Here is a 19,442-nt window from a genome sequence, read left to right on the forward strand (position 1 = left end):
TATAGTGCTATAGCGCTCTAAAGCGAATGTTCACAAAAAAGAAAGCTGGAGATCGCTCGCATGGGTGAAAAATGGCGGGGGAAAAGCGGGGAAAAGCGATGCAGTCTGAAATGGCAAACCGCTTCAGATCCAGCTCTTTACCGGAAGGGAAAAACCATGTGTGAAAAGCACTCCATGACAGATCAAAAACTGCTTCAAAATGGGTTAAAAAGGGTAATCAGATACTTTCTGTTCTCTGTGAACCACCCACAGAACGGGTTGGATCCCCCAGAAGATTTCCACATGTACAACATTCCTTGTGCAAGCGGTAGTGTTAAAATTACTGCCTGATGCTAGCGCTAAGTGAAAATTATTGTGTCTTTCATAGTCTTTTCTACATGTGCAAGACACAGCACAAGGTATTTCTTCTGAGTGTTAGCATCAGCCAACCCAGGGGTGGGGCAGCTGCCAGAGCCCACGGCTTTCGGTAGGGTCCATTGCCGCTGAACTTGCACCTCTCCTGCCACCTGTCTGCATGCCCTTCCCCATCTGTTGTTGTAAGGTCTCCATCACCCATGTTCCCAGTTGCCCAGCATCACTGGAGAACGGTGTGTGAGTGATGCACAGTGATGGCACTCCTGGTGCATGCACCAGCCAGTGCTGTAGGGGAAAGGATGTGCAGTCAACTGACCACGGGCAGTGGGAGGGCTTGCGAGGAGAAGGATGAACAACACAGGTGGGGGGCAGGCAAGTGTGAGGTGGAAAGGGAGACTTGGGGGTGGGTAGACAGGGAACCCTGGGCACTATCTGCTCAGCCCCTCCCATCTGGAATTGAACCTGCTTCTTCTCATACAATTTCAAAACTGAATTAAATGAAATCATGTGAACCATCTGTTGTACATTCCACAAATTAATGTAGTTTTTATTAAGCAAATTAATGTAGCTTTTAACAATCTAACAAAGTGTTGTGTGTTGCTACATCTGTTGCACTGCTGCTTGCACAAATGGAACTAGCACCAGAGCTAGATTTCAGACCAGCAGCACCTTCGAAATCAATAAGATTTTCAGGATATAAGCTTTCAAGAAGCCCTTATAGTCCAGTCAAAAGGTGGGAGAGGTGTTGCAGAGAAGGGAGTCAGGATGCAAAAGTACAATGCAAAATGTACTCATCTTGATTATAGCAGGGGAGAAATGCTTAAGGACAGAAAACTACAAATGCTGTTTTCATTGGTAGCCTCTGCCCCTTAAAGTTCCTCATACTTACACTTGAAGAGGCAACAGCAGGTTCATTTCTGTTCAGATAAACATCACTGTAATACTGTGGGCATCCTTCTTCATTTGGCCCTAGGGCAGGTGATACTCCATCAGGGCAGCACCCATACCTATGGGGGGGGGAGCAATAGAAACATGGTCCAGTGTAATGTGTTCACACTAGCTCAGAGAATCAGCTTTGTGGCTAAACAAGCAACTTATTTATTTAAAATATTGTATGCTGCACCTTCAAGACCTGTTCAATGTGGCTCACAGATAAAACAATAAAACAAACCAATCATGACAAAAGAAGTCAGTAAAACAAATCACGTAATAAAAATAGATCAAGAAAAACATGCCAACAAAAACAAACCAAGCCAATTAAAAAAGCCAGGGCATGAAAGCACACAAGATTAACACAGCAGTCTAAAATGATATTAATAGAACTGTCTTCAGGCTAAGAGCAGACCACAAAACAACTAAACCAAGAAACCCTTTAGTAGAAGCCAGGGTGCAAAAGAAACATTTTGGCCTGGTGCCTAAAGGAAAGGGGAAAGTAGTGTAATCCCAGTTTCTCCCATCAACCCAAGTTGAGGGAGGAAATTATGGGACCTGGGTTTGTTAATGAAGGGGGAGGGGTGACAAGAAAAAAAAGAAAGTAGCGGTGCCTCCAGCCCACTGGCCTCTACTTCATAACATGAGGGATTGGCCGGTAGGCAAATAAAGAAGAAAAAGTTCAAACACAACTCCCAGACATTCCAGTCACCTGTAATCAAACAGAAGTAGAATTTATAACAGGAGCGGGATTTAATTCAACAAAGACGGATGGGGAATTAAAGCAAGACACAGATATACAAACTCAGACTTAGACAACACAAAGTTGGAACAAAAAATGATTAGAATCTTTTACTATCTCTCGAAGGCCTTCTCAGAGCCTCTCACACTCTGCCTGCAGTGCCTTGGCTGGCTGTAGTGGTGGTGTTGCTGTCACTGCTGTTCTTCAGGCTTTTGTGATGCTGCAGATCTCTGAAGGCTGCAGTTCTCTGGAGGCTCCATTCTCAGGTCACTCTATTATCCGCTTTCCAGCCCAGATGGCTTCTGCCTCATCTTTTCTCCTCAGAGATCTCTTCTTCTCGCAAGACTGTCCTTTTCCTCAGCCCTGTCCTACAGGTCCCCAAAGGGACAAAATACCTTCCCCCCCAAACCCCAACAGAGGGCCAAACCCACCGGGTTACAGTAGAAAGAAAGGAAAGGAGGTTCCAGGTGAGTCTGTAAGGGGAGGGCATTCCAAATTTAACCAGTCTGTCCTACCTGCTATGTTGGCAAATGTCAGATGGGCAGCCTTGCCTAAGGGGGCCAGCAGCTGGAGTGTGGCCATCTGAGCAGCATCCATGAGGACTCTGGCTGCAGTCCTGAACATCAGTCAGTGGGGCAACATCTGGAGGGGAGTTGAAGCGACGGGACACTGAGGAGTAAGACTCCCATCGAAGAGGCAAGAAATTGGAGCCATGATCTTCATTGGGCTGGAGCTGGTGGTGAGTAGAGCTACCTTGGATTACTCTTTCATTTCTAGAAACTGAAAAGATAACTTCATGGCATGTAGACTTTTACCTGCAGTTACTAACTCAGGGCTACAGTTAAACTGAATTCTGTGGTAAGGTGACAGGAGATCTCCAGTCGCAGTGGGAACCATTTTGTGGAAGGGATGTCACGGGGCTACGTTTTTGGCACCAAATGGCAATTTCTGTAAAAACCCTGTGATGAGATTGACATGCAGTTTTCAATGTGGTTCCCTGTTTTCATCATTGCTCCCTCTTTCTGTCCACTAATCAGCCAGTAAAGCTTCCAAGAGCTTGACCACATGCTCCACTTTTGTGACTTGTACCTCTGGGTGGCTACTTTCTGATTCTGTGTTGTTACGGATGACAGGCATTCTACCCTCCCCCCAAATATTCTTGATTCCCCGAAAACAACTCATTCGTTAGAGGTAAGTTTTCAGGAGTAACCATGAATATTCTCACATCGTAACAACTAATGGGTGAAACATGATGCACACACAGTCTCTATAAATAGCCTTCCCTACTCCAAATGGAGATACAAATTCTCTTCTTCTTCAGCAGGCAACAGTTCCATAGCTAAAGCAGAATGAGCAACACTGGATCTGAGGACTTTGCACCTGCTTTCCCTCTTTTTTAACCCCCTCCCCCACTATATTGTATGCTCATCCTGCATGGGGCTGAAGAAAGGAAAGGCCAAATATAAAATACAGCTTTGGTACAATGCCACATGTGGTTATGGTCTAGGGACAGAAGGGCTTATGACCTTAGATGCGAGCTCAGAATGGAGTCATGAACAAGGAACTCTGGAAGCTAAAGGAATGTGGGTCAGGGAACCAAACATGAATAAGGTTTTTTGGTTGTACAAACCTGAGAGGAATTCTGAACCTTTACGAGCTGTATAGCAGGGGTGTCAAACATAAGGCCTGTGGGGTGGAACCAGCCTGTCCAGGTCTCTTATCCAGCCCACAAGCAACTGGTCATTTCCTTTATTGCCAAATGACAGAGGCTGTGCATTATGCCCCTGTATACTGTCCCAGGGTGAATTAGTAATGGGTGGTGGAAGAGGGAGGGCAGGCATCAGGGAGATACTTTGAGGAATGTAAGCTGCCCTGAGCCTGCTTTGCGGGGAGGGTGGGGTATAAGCTGAATAAAAAACAATAATAAATAAATAAATAAATAATAAATGTTTAAAGCATGTTTGTATTTTGAGTAAAAAATAATATTGTTAATTGGGTTTGCCTGTGTCCTTTATAAAGCTTTTATTTCCTGTACCTGGCATTGCATTTTATGGCACACACAGTCTGGCCCAACGAAATAACATTTATGTGAGATCAGCCCTTGTAACAAATGAGTTTGACACAGTGTATAGTGTTAGATATTGTAACTCTGTATGCAAGAGGATCTGGGAGGAAAAGGGTAAAGTGAACTCTCTCACTCGGGTACACTTGGCAGTTGGCCCCACCCTCTCATCGGTTAGATGTTGAGCCTCTTTGGCTGTTGTTTGCCTTCAATTTCATCTTATACAAGGAGCTCTCCTTCACTTTCTTACCTGGGCTCGGAGCTGTAGCAAGTTAACCTTTTTGAAGTTAATCTGTTCACAATAAGTTAAATGTACCTACATGAATATGTCATGTAAGATGTGCTTCTATTTTTGTAAGTAAAAGTTTCTTTCTCTTGTTACCATTGGAAGCAGATCATCTTTGTAATTTGTTCAAACAGCATTTTTCTCATAACTGGGAAACGTGGAGGATCAGGGTTACTGTGTAAAGATTCTGTGCTTCCACAGAGTACTGGTTCCATAAGCAGTGTGTACAACAAAATCAAATGATTTTTCTTTACATTTAACCCAGTATATAGAAAGAAAATGCTGACAGGTGCAGCTTGTCCTATCACCTCACTCCTACTATTCCAACTGTAGGTACAGAAGCCCTCTCAGGATCTGAACATTAAAATCTTAAGGAAGCCACAAACTCCCAAAAACACTGGTTGGGGAGCTCAGTTCAAAAACTGGTGTGAATTTACCAATCAAGTTCATCACGGAGGACAGGAGGTCAATCCTTAACTAAATCATTCTGGGCAAGCTCTGACAATGAAACACTAAAGAGTGACACGTTTTGTCTAATGACAAAGAATTGTACCCTAGAGTAAAACTTACAACTGCAGAAGATACCTGGTTTTGAAATTCAGAAGAAGATAAAATACTTAGGAGTAATGATTACAAACAGATGTAGCTCACTATTACAAGATAATTACTTAAAACTTCTTCTTGAAATTAAAAAGAATTTGGAAAGATGGAAGGATATGAATCTCTCACTTTTGGGACGTTTTACCAAGAGTGTTATTTCTTTTCCAAACAATACCTATACTTAAAACCCAAACTTATTTTAGGGATTTAAAGACGCTTGCTCAAGAATTTATCTGGCAACAAAAAAGATCTAGAATCAAACTAAAGGCGCTTCAGGACAGGAAAGACCGAGGTGGCTTTGCTCTTCCGTATTGCCGTTTATATTATCAGGCTGCATCTTTGACTTGGATCAGAGAGTGGATTATTTTAAAAAGCTCGAGACTTTTGAAATTAGACGGTCATAATTTACTTTTGGGTTGGCATGCCTTTTTGTGGTATGACAAGCAAAGCGCTCATACCTATTTTAAGCAACATATTTTTAAAGGTGCTCTATTGAAAACGTGGGAAGAGATAAAAAGATCATTTTATAGAAAAACTCCAAAATGAGTAGCCCCCCTAGAAGCATTTACTAATCCGAATTTAATTACAAAAAACTTAATGGAAAGTTACGAAGAGTTATTAGATAGTAAAAATGAGTTAAAAACACAGGAAATATTGCAAAAACAGGATCTGACTTTAAATTGGTGGGAAAGAATCCAATTAGAATCCAGATACGCCAAAGACAGACATAAGGGCTTTTATGAAAAACAGACAGAAGTAGATAAAATTTTAGTAAATACAGAAGACAAACTTATTAAAAAACTGTATATGGTCTTATTAGATTTCAAGATGAGATGGTAATGGTTTCTATGATTTCCTGGGCACAAAACTCAGGTTACAATATTGATTTTGGTTTAGAGTGTGGAATACTAATATTAAATTTACTAAAGCTGTACCTCTTAAAGAGAATTTCTACAAAATGTTTTATAGATGGCATTATGACACCGGAGAGATTGGCTAAATATTATCCAAACATGCCTAACATATGTTGGAAGTGTAAAGAAAAGGTTGGTTCTTTCTTTCACATTTGGTGGTCATACAATAAGAGTAAAAAAAATTTGGATTGGGGTTCATGGTATGATTCAGCAAATATTAGGGGCCACAGTACCGTTTAAAGCAGAGATGTTTTTGTTAAATATAATTCCTGAACAATTAAAAAAATTAGATTGCTACCTGATTATGCACATAGTAACAGCATCTAGAATTCTATTTGCTAGAATGTGGAAGAAAGAAGATATACCCACCAAAGAAGACATTGTCTACAAACGATTAGAAATAGCTGAAATGGACAATTTAACAACATTACTCCAAGGAAGAAGAGACAACAGATTCAAAGACGTTTGGTCAAGATTTTACCATTGGACAGAGAAAAGCATGAAAACTTGAACATAAATATAACCTAAAACTAAGCAATGTATAAGTATAATTGTCATGGAATAAGGAAAATACAAAATAGATGGAGGAGGTGGGGATGGAAACCTGGTTATGTGTGTATCTCTGTAAAATTGTTCACTTGTATTTGGTTTTTGTGGGTGATAATCTGTTTAAATTCAAAAAATAATAATAATAATAAAAAGAGTGACATATTTTGTGATTGTGGTTTACCAGTCTTCATTCTTCCCCTGACCACCTTGTTGACAGCAACTTTACCTTCGGAGTGAAACAGCTGACACCATTAGCATGCGACTAATGGGACTAAATGAAGAGACACTAGCCTGACCAGGCCTTACCTTTTTTCACCTCATCTCATCTCTTGCTCTCCCTAACAGGGCAACTTGTACTGACCTATGTAACTGGAGGCAGAAAGCAAAATACAATAGTTCCAAACCTGTGGCGTCACGGTCAGGGATGTAGCGAGTCAATAAGGGCAGACGGTTGATATCATAGCCTGTGGTGTCCTGCATGCTGGGAACCTCTGCAATTATATTAGTATTCTTAGGTTAAAAACACTGAACTTGAAACAAAAAGATTCTGCCAAGGGGTGGTATTTCAGAAAGGTATGAACTGCAATAAAAACTACTTAGGAGCACAAATGCTGAAAGTCCCAAAGGAATTTGAACAGCAACTAGCTCTTACGTACGCTGTGGTTGGTGGCAAGGCTGTATGTTGCAGCTTTCAAACGTCTCTGGTACCCATGGCTGGATGGCTTTGCACATCTCTTGGTTGTAGGATTTGAAATCTCTGTCAGCACAGGTGACTTGGCGGGTTCGGATGCCAGAGTCACAGCTCTTTGAACACTTGAAAACACAGTACAAAGTAAGTAGGGGGCTGAAATTCTACTGTCTGTCCTGAAAAAGTAACCCAGTGAGAACTTCTGAAAGTAGGTGCTAAAACAGGATATTTCAAGGGTGAGTAAAGGTCCACAGTAAATTGTAGCAGCCTTGTAGGTAGATTGTCAAGCTGCTGCCTGGCACTGATTGTATGGGACTAAATGATAAAAAGTGTAATACCTTCCATGTCAATTGATAGTCAGATTCCATGTCAATTTGCTAAAAGTCAGAGAGAGGAGGCAGGGTGGGGATGGGAAAACAATGGACAAGAAAGTAAATCTAGAAAAATAGTGTGATACTCACCAGTCCCCAGTCACCAATGTGCCAACCAACCTCATGGATGCAGTTATCCTCAATGCAGGGTTGGGTATCAGGAGGTTTTGGTTGTGTCAAGCAGGCAACAGCTTGAGTCTGAGAGCCCAGCCCTGTCCTGCAAGTTACAGTCCGTGACTGAATACCTTCCCCGCAGCTAACTGAGCACTGTAAGAAAGAATGTGGTCACTACGAGATGTGGACCTGACTATCCCCTTGCATGTACTTTGCTATGCACACTCCCATACCCAATGATCCTTTGTGTACATTGTACAGAAAGAACATGTCACACTGGGTTGTGATCCTTTGAGGGGGCAAGAATATGAAAGGTCAGCTACACATTCCCCACTTCTCCAAGAGTGGGTACTACGAAGTTTTGTTTGTTGAGACTTGGGGCAAATTGAAGATAGGTGTTTATACACACACACACACACACACACACAGGTAATAGTCACATCAACCCATAGAAAAATCCAAACACTGTAGCCACGTACTACTTTTATTAAGACAAACCAGGGCTTTTTTTGTAGAAAAAGCCCAGCAGGAACTCATTAGCATAATAGGCCATACCCAACAGCAGGAACTCATTAGCATATTAGGGCACACCCTGACAGCACAGCTCATTCGCATATTAGGCCACACCCCCATGTTACCAGAAGTGTGGTCATCCAGCCACACCTACCTTTTGCTTCTTATTCTCTTTATCTTGTTTGTTGTCAAAACCCAGGGCTTTTTGCATGTTAGACCACACACCCCTAATTGTAGCCAATCCTAATGAGTTTCTGCTGTTGGGTGTGGCCTATTATGCTAATGAGTTCCTGCTGGGCATGGCCAACTTGGGAGCCAGCCGAAACGCCGTTCCTGTGCGTTCCTGCCCAAAAATAGCCCTGAGACAAACAAAGCACCACAACATGGTGTACGTGATTTAGGATTTTCCAGAACTCTTCATAAGGTTGGGTACAAGGCATTGACTCTTTACTTGGTTGCATCAACTAAAATTGATCTCCAGTATTGTTAAAATAAGGAGGACTACTGTGTTTTTTTCTTTTCTTAAAACACAAGGGATCCATGTGTTTTATTTGGCATCACAGAAACATTTTTTTTTCTTTCCCATATATATTTTTATTGATTTTTCAATATAATGTACATTCACCTACAATCACCAATATCAATAAAATTCATTCTTAATACTTCACATAATTTACAATACAATCATTGATATTAATATAATTCATCCTTAATACTTCGCATAATTCTTACAACGCAACCTAGTTCTCAAACTACCTAATTTTCCACACAATCACCAAAGTAATGATTCACAAATTACACGCATCCAATAATATTAATTTTTACTCTCTTTCTCCTTTCCCTAAACCTCCTTCATATTTGCTCCCTTGGGAAAAATTTTTTTACAATAGATTTTCTTTACTTCCATCTTCTTATTAAGTTCCTTATTGCTTACATGCTAAACCACACTACTTATTCCTTTCCATCATTTCACTTTCAAGGATCCTGCTTTTTCCATCATTTCCCTTTCAAAGACACACACAAAAAAAAACCAACTGGCAGTACCCAAACACGTATTGAGGACAATAGCAAATCAAGATAACCTTACTACACATTCTACCATATTCAAATTACTTAATTCCATTATCTTAGTCTTCCTATCCCTCATTCATATTCATTCAATTTTCCTCACCTATCCTTTCCAAACACATATACCTGTTCTTCCAACATCCTGTATATCCATTGTTATTTCCTATATACAAAGCCTAGAAATTTCTTTCCTCACTTTCCGTATGTCATATCTGAACCAACAACAAAAATATATTAAAGTCAGTACAGGGTAACCAAAGTATTTTTAGTGATAATTTTTCCCATGCTCACTTCCTATTCATACCTTCGCCCCTAACTTCATAAACCAGCACAACCCAAAAAACATAAGCAATACAAGACAAACCAAATAAAATTTTATGACCATTTTTGTCACTTCATTCCACCACCTCTAGCTTTATACCCTTTAAAAATTTTCATTATATTCTAATAGATGTACTTCCACTTATTCTATTCAGTCTATTATATATCATTAATCCATTTACAAACAAAACAGAATCAATCAATACATATACAAATTCCGTATAATTTAATTTGTTTTCTGTGACTCTTTAACTTTTTGTCCCGTAGCAGCATATCTGCATGTTGTTTTTCTAGCATATTTATATGTTGGCTTTCTTTGCACCATTGGTATGTCCATAGTTTTTTCACTCTCTCCGGGATCTTTTTTGGAAAGTCAATTCTCTCTTCCCTTGTGTCCCTTTTATTTCTTCTCTCATATCGTCCTTGTGTGTCTTTTCTCCTTTTCTCCTTTCTTACAAATAGAGTTCTATACCTCTTTCTCCTTCTTCTTGCCTTCTTCCTCTTCCCTTGTCTCTTTTCTCCTCTTGTTATTTTCCCTCCTTGATTTGGGGGTTGCAAACATAATAATTCTAAGTCCTCCTTTGTCTCCTGAAGTTGACCAGTCTCCTCCCATTTATTTTTTAATGTTTCCAGATTTTCAGCTTTATTTATTTCTATAGGTGTTTCGTAGAAACTTGCAAAGGCTTGTTTTACCGCTTTTTGCATTCCTTCTTTCAATATCTTTGAAAATTCTTCTTTTAAAGTCTCCAAAAATTGTTCTACTGGCATATCTATAACTAGCATATTTTCCTCTAACGTCTCCTCCGGTTCTTCCCCCCCCATGGTCGCCATTTCCCACATTCAGTCCTTCCGGTTCCAACCCAGACTTACAAACTTACTCACAGTCAAGCCTTAGGCTGGGGGAGAAGAAACTCTCCATATAAAAATCCTCTCTTTCCCAAAAGGGTCAACAACTATTGCCCCGGATAAACCAAGATAGATATACATTACTCAGCCTCTTCTCTCTTGGTATGGCCGCTTTATTAGTCCTCCTTTTGCTGACCGTTTTCGGGGCGATGTATTCCTCAAAGATGCGTGCAATGACAAGAAGATTCTTTTACTTCGTTGCTTGTAATCCGACCGTGAAAATTACTTTTACATAAAAACAAGGCGAAAGGCTGCAGCTACGGGGAACATGGCGGCCATGTTCCCCTCCGCTCATCCGCGTCTGCTTCAAGGCAGGCGGTGGACACCTCCCCGCTGTGCCAAAGTCGGGAAGGGCCACCACAAAGCCTCCTGCCCCAGATCTCTCTCCGGGAGATCTGGCGGGGCTTTCCCGGGACCGGGGAGAGCCCCAAAAGACGCGAAAGGGATTCGGGCGTCGGGAGCGCAAAGCGCCCTGCCCGTCACCGCGCCGCGTCGCCGGAAGTCAAAACCTTCTCCGGCATCACAGAAACATTTGATCAGCTAGTGGTTGTTATTATTTCAGTTGGATGCCTTCCATTTTTAGCTTGTTCCCTCATACTAAAGAGCAACCTGCTAGCAAGCCACTCCCCTGTGCTCACTGATGTAAGCAACACACTCTACACAGGATTCTGACAAAGAAGCCTGAGAGATCTTCCCCCACCTTTTGAAAATAACATCCATTCTGATTAAGAGTCCTGAAGAACTCAAACGTTTGCACACTGTGTTGTATTATTTTGGTTGGTCTTAATAAAAACTATTGCATGGGTTCTGTATGAAAATTTATTTATGATATATTGGTGGTTGAGATCGATGTGACATTTTTTGTGATACTTGTTGCACGCTTTATTTATAATACATTATTTGGGCAATTAAGAATTGACAGGTCTAAGAATGCTGCCAATGAGTGAGAGGAAGGGGGGAAAAAGAGGTTCTGTAGAGAGACTGAGCAATAGGGTAACAGGAAACCTGGCTGGATCCCTTTGGGAGAGGGATCAAAGAAGAAGGCCTATGGAAAGATAGCTTGCTGGGAGATCTGACATGGGATCTGTCAAGCATTTTTAAAGAGAGATTGCTGCCAACCAGGGATCCAACCCGGATTTTGAGATTTCACCTTTCCACCCCTACGTGGTTGCCAACCAAAACTGATCACCACCCTTGCCTGTGCTGTTAGAAAAAGGGGGAAAGACAGACATCTTCTCTTGTGCTATTCCCCATCCCCACAAGGCTAACAGCTTGGGGGAGGAACACTTTTGAATGGTAAAATTATGCATAGGGGCAAAGAGTTAAAATTCTTCTACCCACACTGTGACCCTGCTCCAAATCAGGGTCCTGCATGGCTGCTTTCTGCCTTTAAAGTAAAGGTAAAGGTTCCCTTGCTCGAAAGCCAGTCAAATCCGACTCTAGGGTTGCGGTGCTCATCTCCATTTCAAAGCCGAAGAGCCAGCGCTGTCCGAAGACGTTTCCGTGGTCATGTGGCCGGCATAACTAAACACCAAGGCGCACAGAACGCTGTTACCTTCCCACCGAAGTGGTACCTATTTATCTACTTGCAATTTCTTGCTTTCGAACTGCTACGTTGGCAGGAGCTGGAACTAGAGACGGGAGCTCACTCCGTCATGCGGCAACTCGGGTCTTGAACTGCTGAACTACCGACCTTCCACAGCCTGCAGTTCAGCATCTTAACCACTTGAGCCACCGCAGCTTTTACTTTTGCCTTATAAAACCACTTGGGAAATCTGATTATAGATCTCCCAAAATGTAGGCTCTAGTTAGCCTTGAGAAAATGGCTATTTCCTCTCATTCCTTCTCCTGCAAGGATAGTGGATTGCACCCATGAAGTCATCAGCATTCTGGTGCAGACTATTCTGTTCCCATGCCCCAATAAAACCAGAATTGCTGGAAAGAAGACTGTCCCCTCAGACCTTGAGAGGGAGAAAGACTTACATATGAACACCAGACCAGCAGTTGCGAGTCACCAGAAACAACCATTTTCTTCATGGAATTAGGAGGTCTCTGGCCTAAAGACCAGAGAATTACTTTTTCTTTCACACTTTAACTTTGGGAAGTGACAACTACACTAACCTGAATATTGTTTTCTGCAATATAAATCAGTTAAAAACCCCATTCCCATACAAAAATGGAAGACTTGCTTTAAAATTTCCATTCAGGGTTGTGAGTGCAGGAGGTAACTTCATTGTAACGACCAGTCAGTCAGTCAGTCCCTCTTTCACACACCACACACACAATATGCCAGCCTTCAGATGGGACCTGGGGATCCCCTGGAATTACAGCTCATCTCCATACTAAAGAGATTAGTTTCCCTGGGGAAAAATGGATGCTTTGGAGGGTGGACTCTGTGGCTTTGTAACCCACTGAGGTCCCTGTCCTCCCCAGGCTCCTCCCCCAAATATCCAGGAGTTTCCCAACCTGGATCCAACAACCCGACCCCCCTCATCCCTTGCCAGTGTCAACCCTAACACACACACACACAGAGCACGGGGGAGCAGACAAGCATGCAGAAAGCATTGATCTGTACAGCAACACTGTTTTTTCAAACAAGCATCTGCTAGGAGATCGCTTCCAAGGCTGCTTCTTCCTACCAGCTTTTCTGTCCCCCCAACACAGAACACTGGTCCATATCACACTCTGCACATTCTAGAGAACTTTCTAAGCATTAGCTGCCTCTGAGGAAATATGAGCCAACCATCCCTTGATTGTGAGCAACCAATCCACTGCACAGCTAAAGCCTGTTGATGCTTTAGAGATTTAGAATCACTACATAATTTTGATCTACATTTTCCATGGGTTGCAAAGACAGCTCAGGAATCCTGCCGTATAAATGTTGCTTCATGTATTACAAAATTTCTTACTTGGTGCAAATTTCCTGTTCATATGCTTAAGAAAAATCTGTAATCATTACATGGAATGGTTTACATGAGGGTGACATGAATTACTGCAGAAGTGCCTTAGACACGAAACTCTTCAGTCAGGAAAAACTGCCCCTAGAATTGCTGCCATTGCTGTACTATATGGCATGCTGCCTAAGAAATTAAATAATAGGTCAAGATTAAAATTGACCACCAAAGAATTTTTCAGCCTTTCTTTAAACATTTTCCTAATTAGCAAGCGTCCCATCTAATTGCTGGGAGGAGGCACACAGCATCAACAATCCAGCTCACAAAGCCACCACTTGTATGAATGGAACCTCAGCCCTGCCATACAGAGAGAGCAAAAACTCAGATATGGTGTTTTGCCATGTAAATACTGTGTGTTTTATTTCTATATTTTAATGTGGAGTTTTAAATGTGTGTTGCTGTGATCTAAAATGTAGCCTTGTAAAATAAGAAGGGGGGGGCCTGGATGAGCAGGTGAAGTGTGTTATGAGTGGACAGTAGCTGTCCCCTAGGGGGCGCAGTTGACTGGGTGGTTCAGAGAGAGGCTATGTGTGAGAGTGAATGCTGGGGGGGTATGTGTAGAGGAAGGAGCTTGAGTGAGCAAACTGGGAAGTTAAGATTTGGGGAAGTTATTGGCGGAAGAGACAAGTGAGAGAATAAGCCTGCGTGGCTAGGTCTATTTAAGGAACCGTTATGCTTATGTACCTATCTGAAACCATTATGCTCATTTACCATACAGAAACCATTACGCTGTTTCACGTATAAATAAACTCTGACCATTCATTCATTCTACCATATATATACCATACATATACACAACTAAGCCATCCTGTTCTTCGGGTCCAAGTAAGGCAAGGGCCTTTGGTGGCAGCAAAAATAACGAAGGAAAGGAGGCAGCATAACAGATGTCAACTCAGAACACTACAGAGAAGTGCATTTATGGCTTGGTTTTTATACCTTGCCCTTGTGAGCCGCCCTGAGCCTTTGGGGAGGGCGGGATACAAATATGAAAAATAAATAAATAAATAAATTTACACATAAAGGGGTCACACAGAAAAGAGCAAAAGCATTACACCCAAGCAACTGTTATCCAAGCCACACTTAAACAAATCAGCTGTGATCCCCCCAATATCACTCTTTTATCCAAACTTCTGCATACAGTATTTTGAAATTCTTCCCTACTACTACTATGCTGGAACAAGCTATGGAGTTCCTGTACAAAATGCAGAACTGATAAAATCCACTAAGTAAAGGAAAAAACTTTGCTAAAAAGCAAATCTTGAGAAGGAATTTACAGGTACATTTACACCAGTGGGCCTGAACATGGTACCCACAGGCACCATGGAACTCACTGATGTGTTTCCTGATACTCACTTGCTTCTTTCATGAAGCAAAGAGCCAAACCTGTCTTTTCTCCACTTCACTGGACCAGGAGGTGCTTCAGAAGCTTTAGAGGCATTCTCTTTGTGTCTATCGAGGGCACTCATTAAAAACAACTGTTGCCTCCCACTGTGGAATCTCCGAACATCTAGTGATTGGACCCCGTCCCCATGGCAGCTGCTCTGCTGTGCTCACCCCAATACCTGTTCTCAAAACCCCAGATGTGCCTACCACTTCAGCAAGGTTTAGGCCCCCTGATCCACACTATACTAAATATTTATACTGGCTTTATACCAGCTTAATTGTTATGATTCTCCCCTGCCCCAATCCCTGGGAATTGTAGTTTCTGTTAGAAATTCCTAGCCCCCCTCACACAACCATAGTGTGGATTCCCAGGGGAAAAGAAATGACTAGTAGTCTGCAGCATAGATATAACCTTAAAAGAGGAGGAAAGAAGCAGTGAGACAGACAGAGACAGGGGATCTAGTCCAGGTAGGAACCTTTGGGTAGGGCAAACCAGGGCAACTACCCTTTGCTTTGTTGGTGGGCCTTGCTGGGAGAAGACAGAGCCAGCTGTGGCATGGCTAATAAATGGTTGGCTGACCAAAGCAGCATGAGCCAATCATGTAAGGGAGGGGAAGCACAACATCTGACATCATTGCCAGACAGTGGGATGGCCACACTCATCTCTTTTACTAGAGCCATGTGGGGGAGATTAAGTAGGGGGCTTGTACAGACTGATTTGTCCTGGGCCTGGCATATAACCCCAAGGATGGCTCTCTAGGTCTACACATCTGGAACAGAATGACTAGGGACTCAGACAGCATGGGAGAAATATGTGAGGCTGAGCTATGTTTCCTTCTCTTCCACAAGCCACTGTGACAGCTGGGACTATAATGTCAACACATGTACAGGATATCTTATCTGTGATAAACTCACCTCTGACCAAGGCCCTGTGGTCCATGTTGCACACTGTTGCATGTTGCAAGTCTGTGCAGTGCGTGGCCTCTCTGTTAAGGATGCACACTCAGCATCGTCCACTACATCCTGAGAACCATGTCCATCATAGGAGACACAGTAAACAGAACGGATTTGTGTGCCTCCTCCGCAGGTTGCTGAGCAGACTCCCCAGTCCCCAGTTTTCCAGCTGTAAGTGTAGAAACAATATCTCTCAAGGAACCTAGAAACCAATACTAGTACTAACAAAGACCAAAGGAAATAAAGCAAAGTTTTCCATCTCACACTTAGGGCACTGTGGGCTACCTTCCAGCTTTTTTGTTATATGTTAATGAAAGCACCAGAGTCAGTTGTCTGCCTCCAAATCCTATCCAGCTGGTAGGTGCCATGGAAACAGATATCTGAAATAGTTTATTAAAAGTGATTAAAATTACTGAAATCAAACAATTACGTGGGTGACAATGAAAATTCTCTGGAGGCTTTTTAAAGGATGTAACTGCAATTAAAGATTACATTAGTAGGAAAAAATAAGAGAAAATAGTTTAAAAGGATAGTTTTAGACTGAATGGAATGAGGCTGCCTCAATGGTAGAAACTTTTAAGCAATGAGGAAAGTCTTCCCCAGGAAAACTGTTTATTTTATTACATTAAACAGGCCTTGATAAAGCCAGGTGCATATGATGGTAAGAACCAGGTTCTATATACTCTCTGCTAACAACTACATCAAGGTTACCTGAAGTTTGTACCATGAGAAACTTAACTCTATGACCGATAAAAATTATTCAGATAACATATTTGCATGAATTGCTGTTTTATATCATTTATTTGATCCTCCTGATAATCATGGGAAGGAGCCAAGAATGGTAAAGGGAACAGAAACCTCATCCTTGACCATTGTACATTTTATTTTGACCTCTGAATTTCACTAGGAATTACCAATACCCTTTAAAGTATGTCCTTACAGTCCTTACTAGAAGCTTCCCTTTTAAGAAAGCAAAGCTGAAATTCTCATAATGCTCCAATTGCCTACCCAAAAATAATTTCTGTGCACATGGGATGCAATAAAACTATATACTTGGCCCAGGGAATAATCGTACAATTGCCTTCAAGTATCAAGACTTCCAATGAAGCCTTACTCCTCTGCAAACTTCAGGCATATCTGGATGGTTGCAGTTTTGGAGAATACGTGCATTATAGTTTAGGGGTTCTGATGCATGCAGCCCAGATGTGCAAAATGCTGTAACACAACCTGGTCTCTTCCTCAGTCACATGAATAAAAAGACCAGGATTTGATTGCTGTTTGCCCACTCATGAAGCAGAGGTCCTGGAAAAACAGTACCGGGGGGAGAATCTCTTCCTACTTTCTGGTAAAATAAAGTTTGAGTCCATTTCATTGTACCTGAAGAAGTGTGTGTGCACACGAAAGCTTATATCTTGAATAAAATTTTGTTGGTCTTAAAGGTGCCCCTGGAATCAGACTTTGTTCTGCTGCTTCAGACCAAAATGGCTACCTACCTGAATCTAATTTCTGGTACGGATAAGAATAAAATAAAAATGGCAGAAATAAGACATAAGGATGCAAGACAGCAATCCTGACAAGAGCAATATCCCACGAAAAAAGGAGGAGGAAGAACAGGATACAAACGTAACAAAATTAAACTGACAAATGGTTTTACAGATAGAATTTCTTCATTAGCTGACTGCTACTTTCCACTGCATAAAATTCCCATTGTAATCGTATTGCAGTGGCATGCAGTATCAATTGTGACCAGCAAGTCTATGGAAAATACTTTTTTTGCTAATATTCAGTCAAAAAAAGTGCCGGGAAAAGTGCAATCAGTTACCTCATGCCTTTAAAAAAATCCATCCAACAGCACTTTCCAACACGTAAGGCACAAACCAACTCAACCATCTTGTCCTGGAAGAATACTCAATGGGTTGCTATATGAAAGGGCCCTTGAGAATAGAGGGCAGCTTCCCAGAGAAAGTTTGTTGCTAAAAATAACTGGATTGGCAGAAGGCTAAGCTAGCCAGCTCCTTGTCTTGGACACACATGGGAAAAAGCCCCACAAACTAGCTACAATGACTGAAAAATAATAATCTCAGCTCCAGATTTCAAGAATTTTGCCCAGTGCCTCCAGGTTTCTCCCCATGGCAGTCATATCTATTGCCATTGTCAATGCAACAAAATAAAACATGCTCCTGAATTGCATGCAGTGATACTGCAACAACTTTGCCTGGTCCTCCTCGCTAACATATTGCTCTTCCTGAATTGTAGTGTCACCCAGAGAGGAATAGTCTCTGAAACAACTGAAAAAAGCTGTCATATCAACAGCAGAAATGACTAGAGTAATCAACTAGGAGGGTGTTTTTGTAAAGGTTATAGGGCTGTATTAGAATTGTTTGGGGGGGCTTTAATAAAGGGAATGGGACTGTTAACTGTACTACTGCAAATAGTATGCATTTTCTGCCTGCTCTATGTATGATATTGCCCTCACTGCTTTGTTTTCTACATGTAATACCCTTTTCTGCATTGTTGAATATATCATGTCTAATACTTATGCTTTGGTTCAGATTTCTGTAATCCTCCTATTACATGGTTTATTAGATGTCTCAATCTACTGCTTGCATTGACTTGCACTGTGTAATCTGGCCTTGGTCTCAGTGAGAAAGGCAGACTATCAATAATCTCTCCCTTATTATAAAAGAGTAGTGGGTGCCAGAATTCTAAAATTGGCCCCTTTAGTGTTAGGCCGAAAAAACTGCCACTCGGAAGACACTGGCTGGGTTCATTGGCTGCTTTGTGCAGTCCCGGCCAGCGTTCCAAGGTCATTTACATATGGAAGCTGATTGGACTACACTCTATTCCACACCTCAAACTCCCCCCCCCCGCAAGGCAGTTGGAATTTTCAGTTGGGAGAGGAGAATGATGTCAGCTGCTCCCTAGGCAGAGGCTGTGTGTGTGTGTGTGGGGGGGTTGTAAAGACAGACAGGCAGATAAACGTTGGCTGATGGTTGCCAACTCCAGGTTCGAACTCCAGGACATAGGGTTGCCAACTCCAGGTTGGAAACTTCCAGGATATTTTAGGGATGAAGCCTGCTGAGGGTGGGATCTGAGGAGGAGGAGGAAGAGGGGGACCTCAGACAGATACAATGCCATGCTGCCCACACTCCAGACAAGCTGTTGCCAGTCTCCAGGTGACAGCTGGAGAGATCTTAAAGCTTTGGTGCTACTTCAAAGTTCCCCAGGAGCCCAAAACAGAGAAGTGTTTTGGAAAATCTTGAGGAATTGTTTGGTGCATTTACGATGGGGCTCCTGGGGAACTATTGTTGCCAATCTTGGCCCAGCAGCCATCAAACCATTCTCTTCAACCCCCTGCTGTGCAGCTGACTTTCCCCTAGGGTTGCCAATCTCCAGGTGGGACCTGGAGATCTCCCACTGCTACAATTGATCTCCAGATGACAGAGATCAGTTCCCCTAGAGAAAATGACTGCTTTAGGAGGGTAGACCCTATGACATTATACCTGCTGAGTCCTTCCGCCCCCCCCCCGCCCAATGCTGCCCTCTACAGAATCCACCCCCCAAACCTCCAGGTATTTCCCTCCTTAGAGCTGGCAACCCTACATTCCCCTCAGTGCCTGTTGGGAGTGGGTGGTGGGGGAGGGGAAGGGAGTGGGCGACCGGAGGCTTCTGCCTCCTGTCTCCGGTCCTGGAGTGGGGGGGGTGGAAATGGACCCGGCAGCCGGAGGCTTGC

At 42.4% G+C, this 19,442-nt stretch overlaps 1 protein-coding gene across 1 annotated transcript in view; it reads right to left on the reverse strand.

The window, feature by feature from the left end:
- The window catches only part of PAPLN (papilin, proteoglycan-like sulfated glycoprotein), a 116,772-nt gene that overhangs the window by 25,543 nt on the left and 71,787 nt on the right, over positions 1-19,442 (reverse strand). Inside the window, exons 13-18 of the mRNA XM_015420071.1 lie at positions 15,671-15,878; positions 7,587-7,763; positions 7,094-7,250; positions 6,842-6,928; positions 2,542-2,806; positions 1,244-1,361 (exon numbers count right to left, since the gene is read on the reverse strand). Of these exons, the coding sequence (XP_015275557.1) occupies positions 1,244-1,361; positions 2,542-2,806; positions 6,842-6,928; positions 7,094-7,250; positions 7,587-7,763; positions 15,671-15,878 (1,012 nt within the window). The remainder of the gene's footprint in view (positions 1-1,243; positions 1,362-2,541; positions 2,807-6,841; positions 6,929-7,093; positions 7,251-7,586; positions 7,764-15,670; positions 15,879-19,442) is intronic.

Source organism: Gekko japonicus, unplaced genomic scaffold, assembly GCF_001447785.1.
Source record: "Gekko japonicus isolate JY-2015 unplaced genomic scaffold, Gekko_japonicus_V1.1 scaffold27, whole genome shotgun sequence".
Lineage (NCBI taxonomy): Eukaryota > Metazoa > Chordata > Lepidosauria > Squamata > Gekkonidae > Gekko > Gekko japonicus.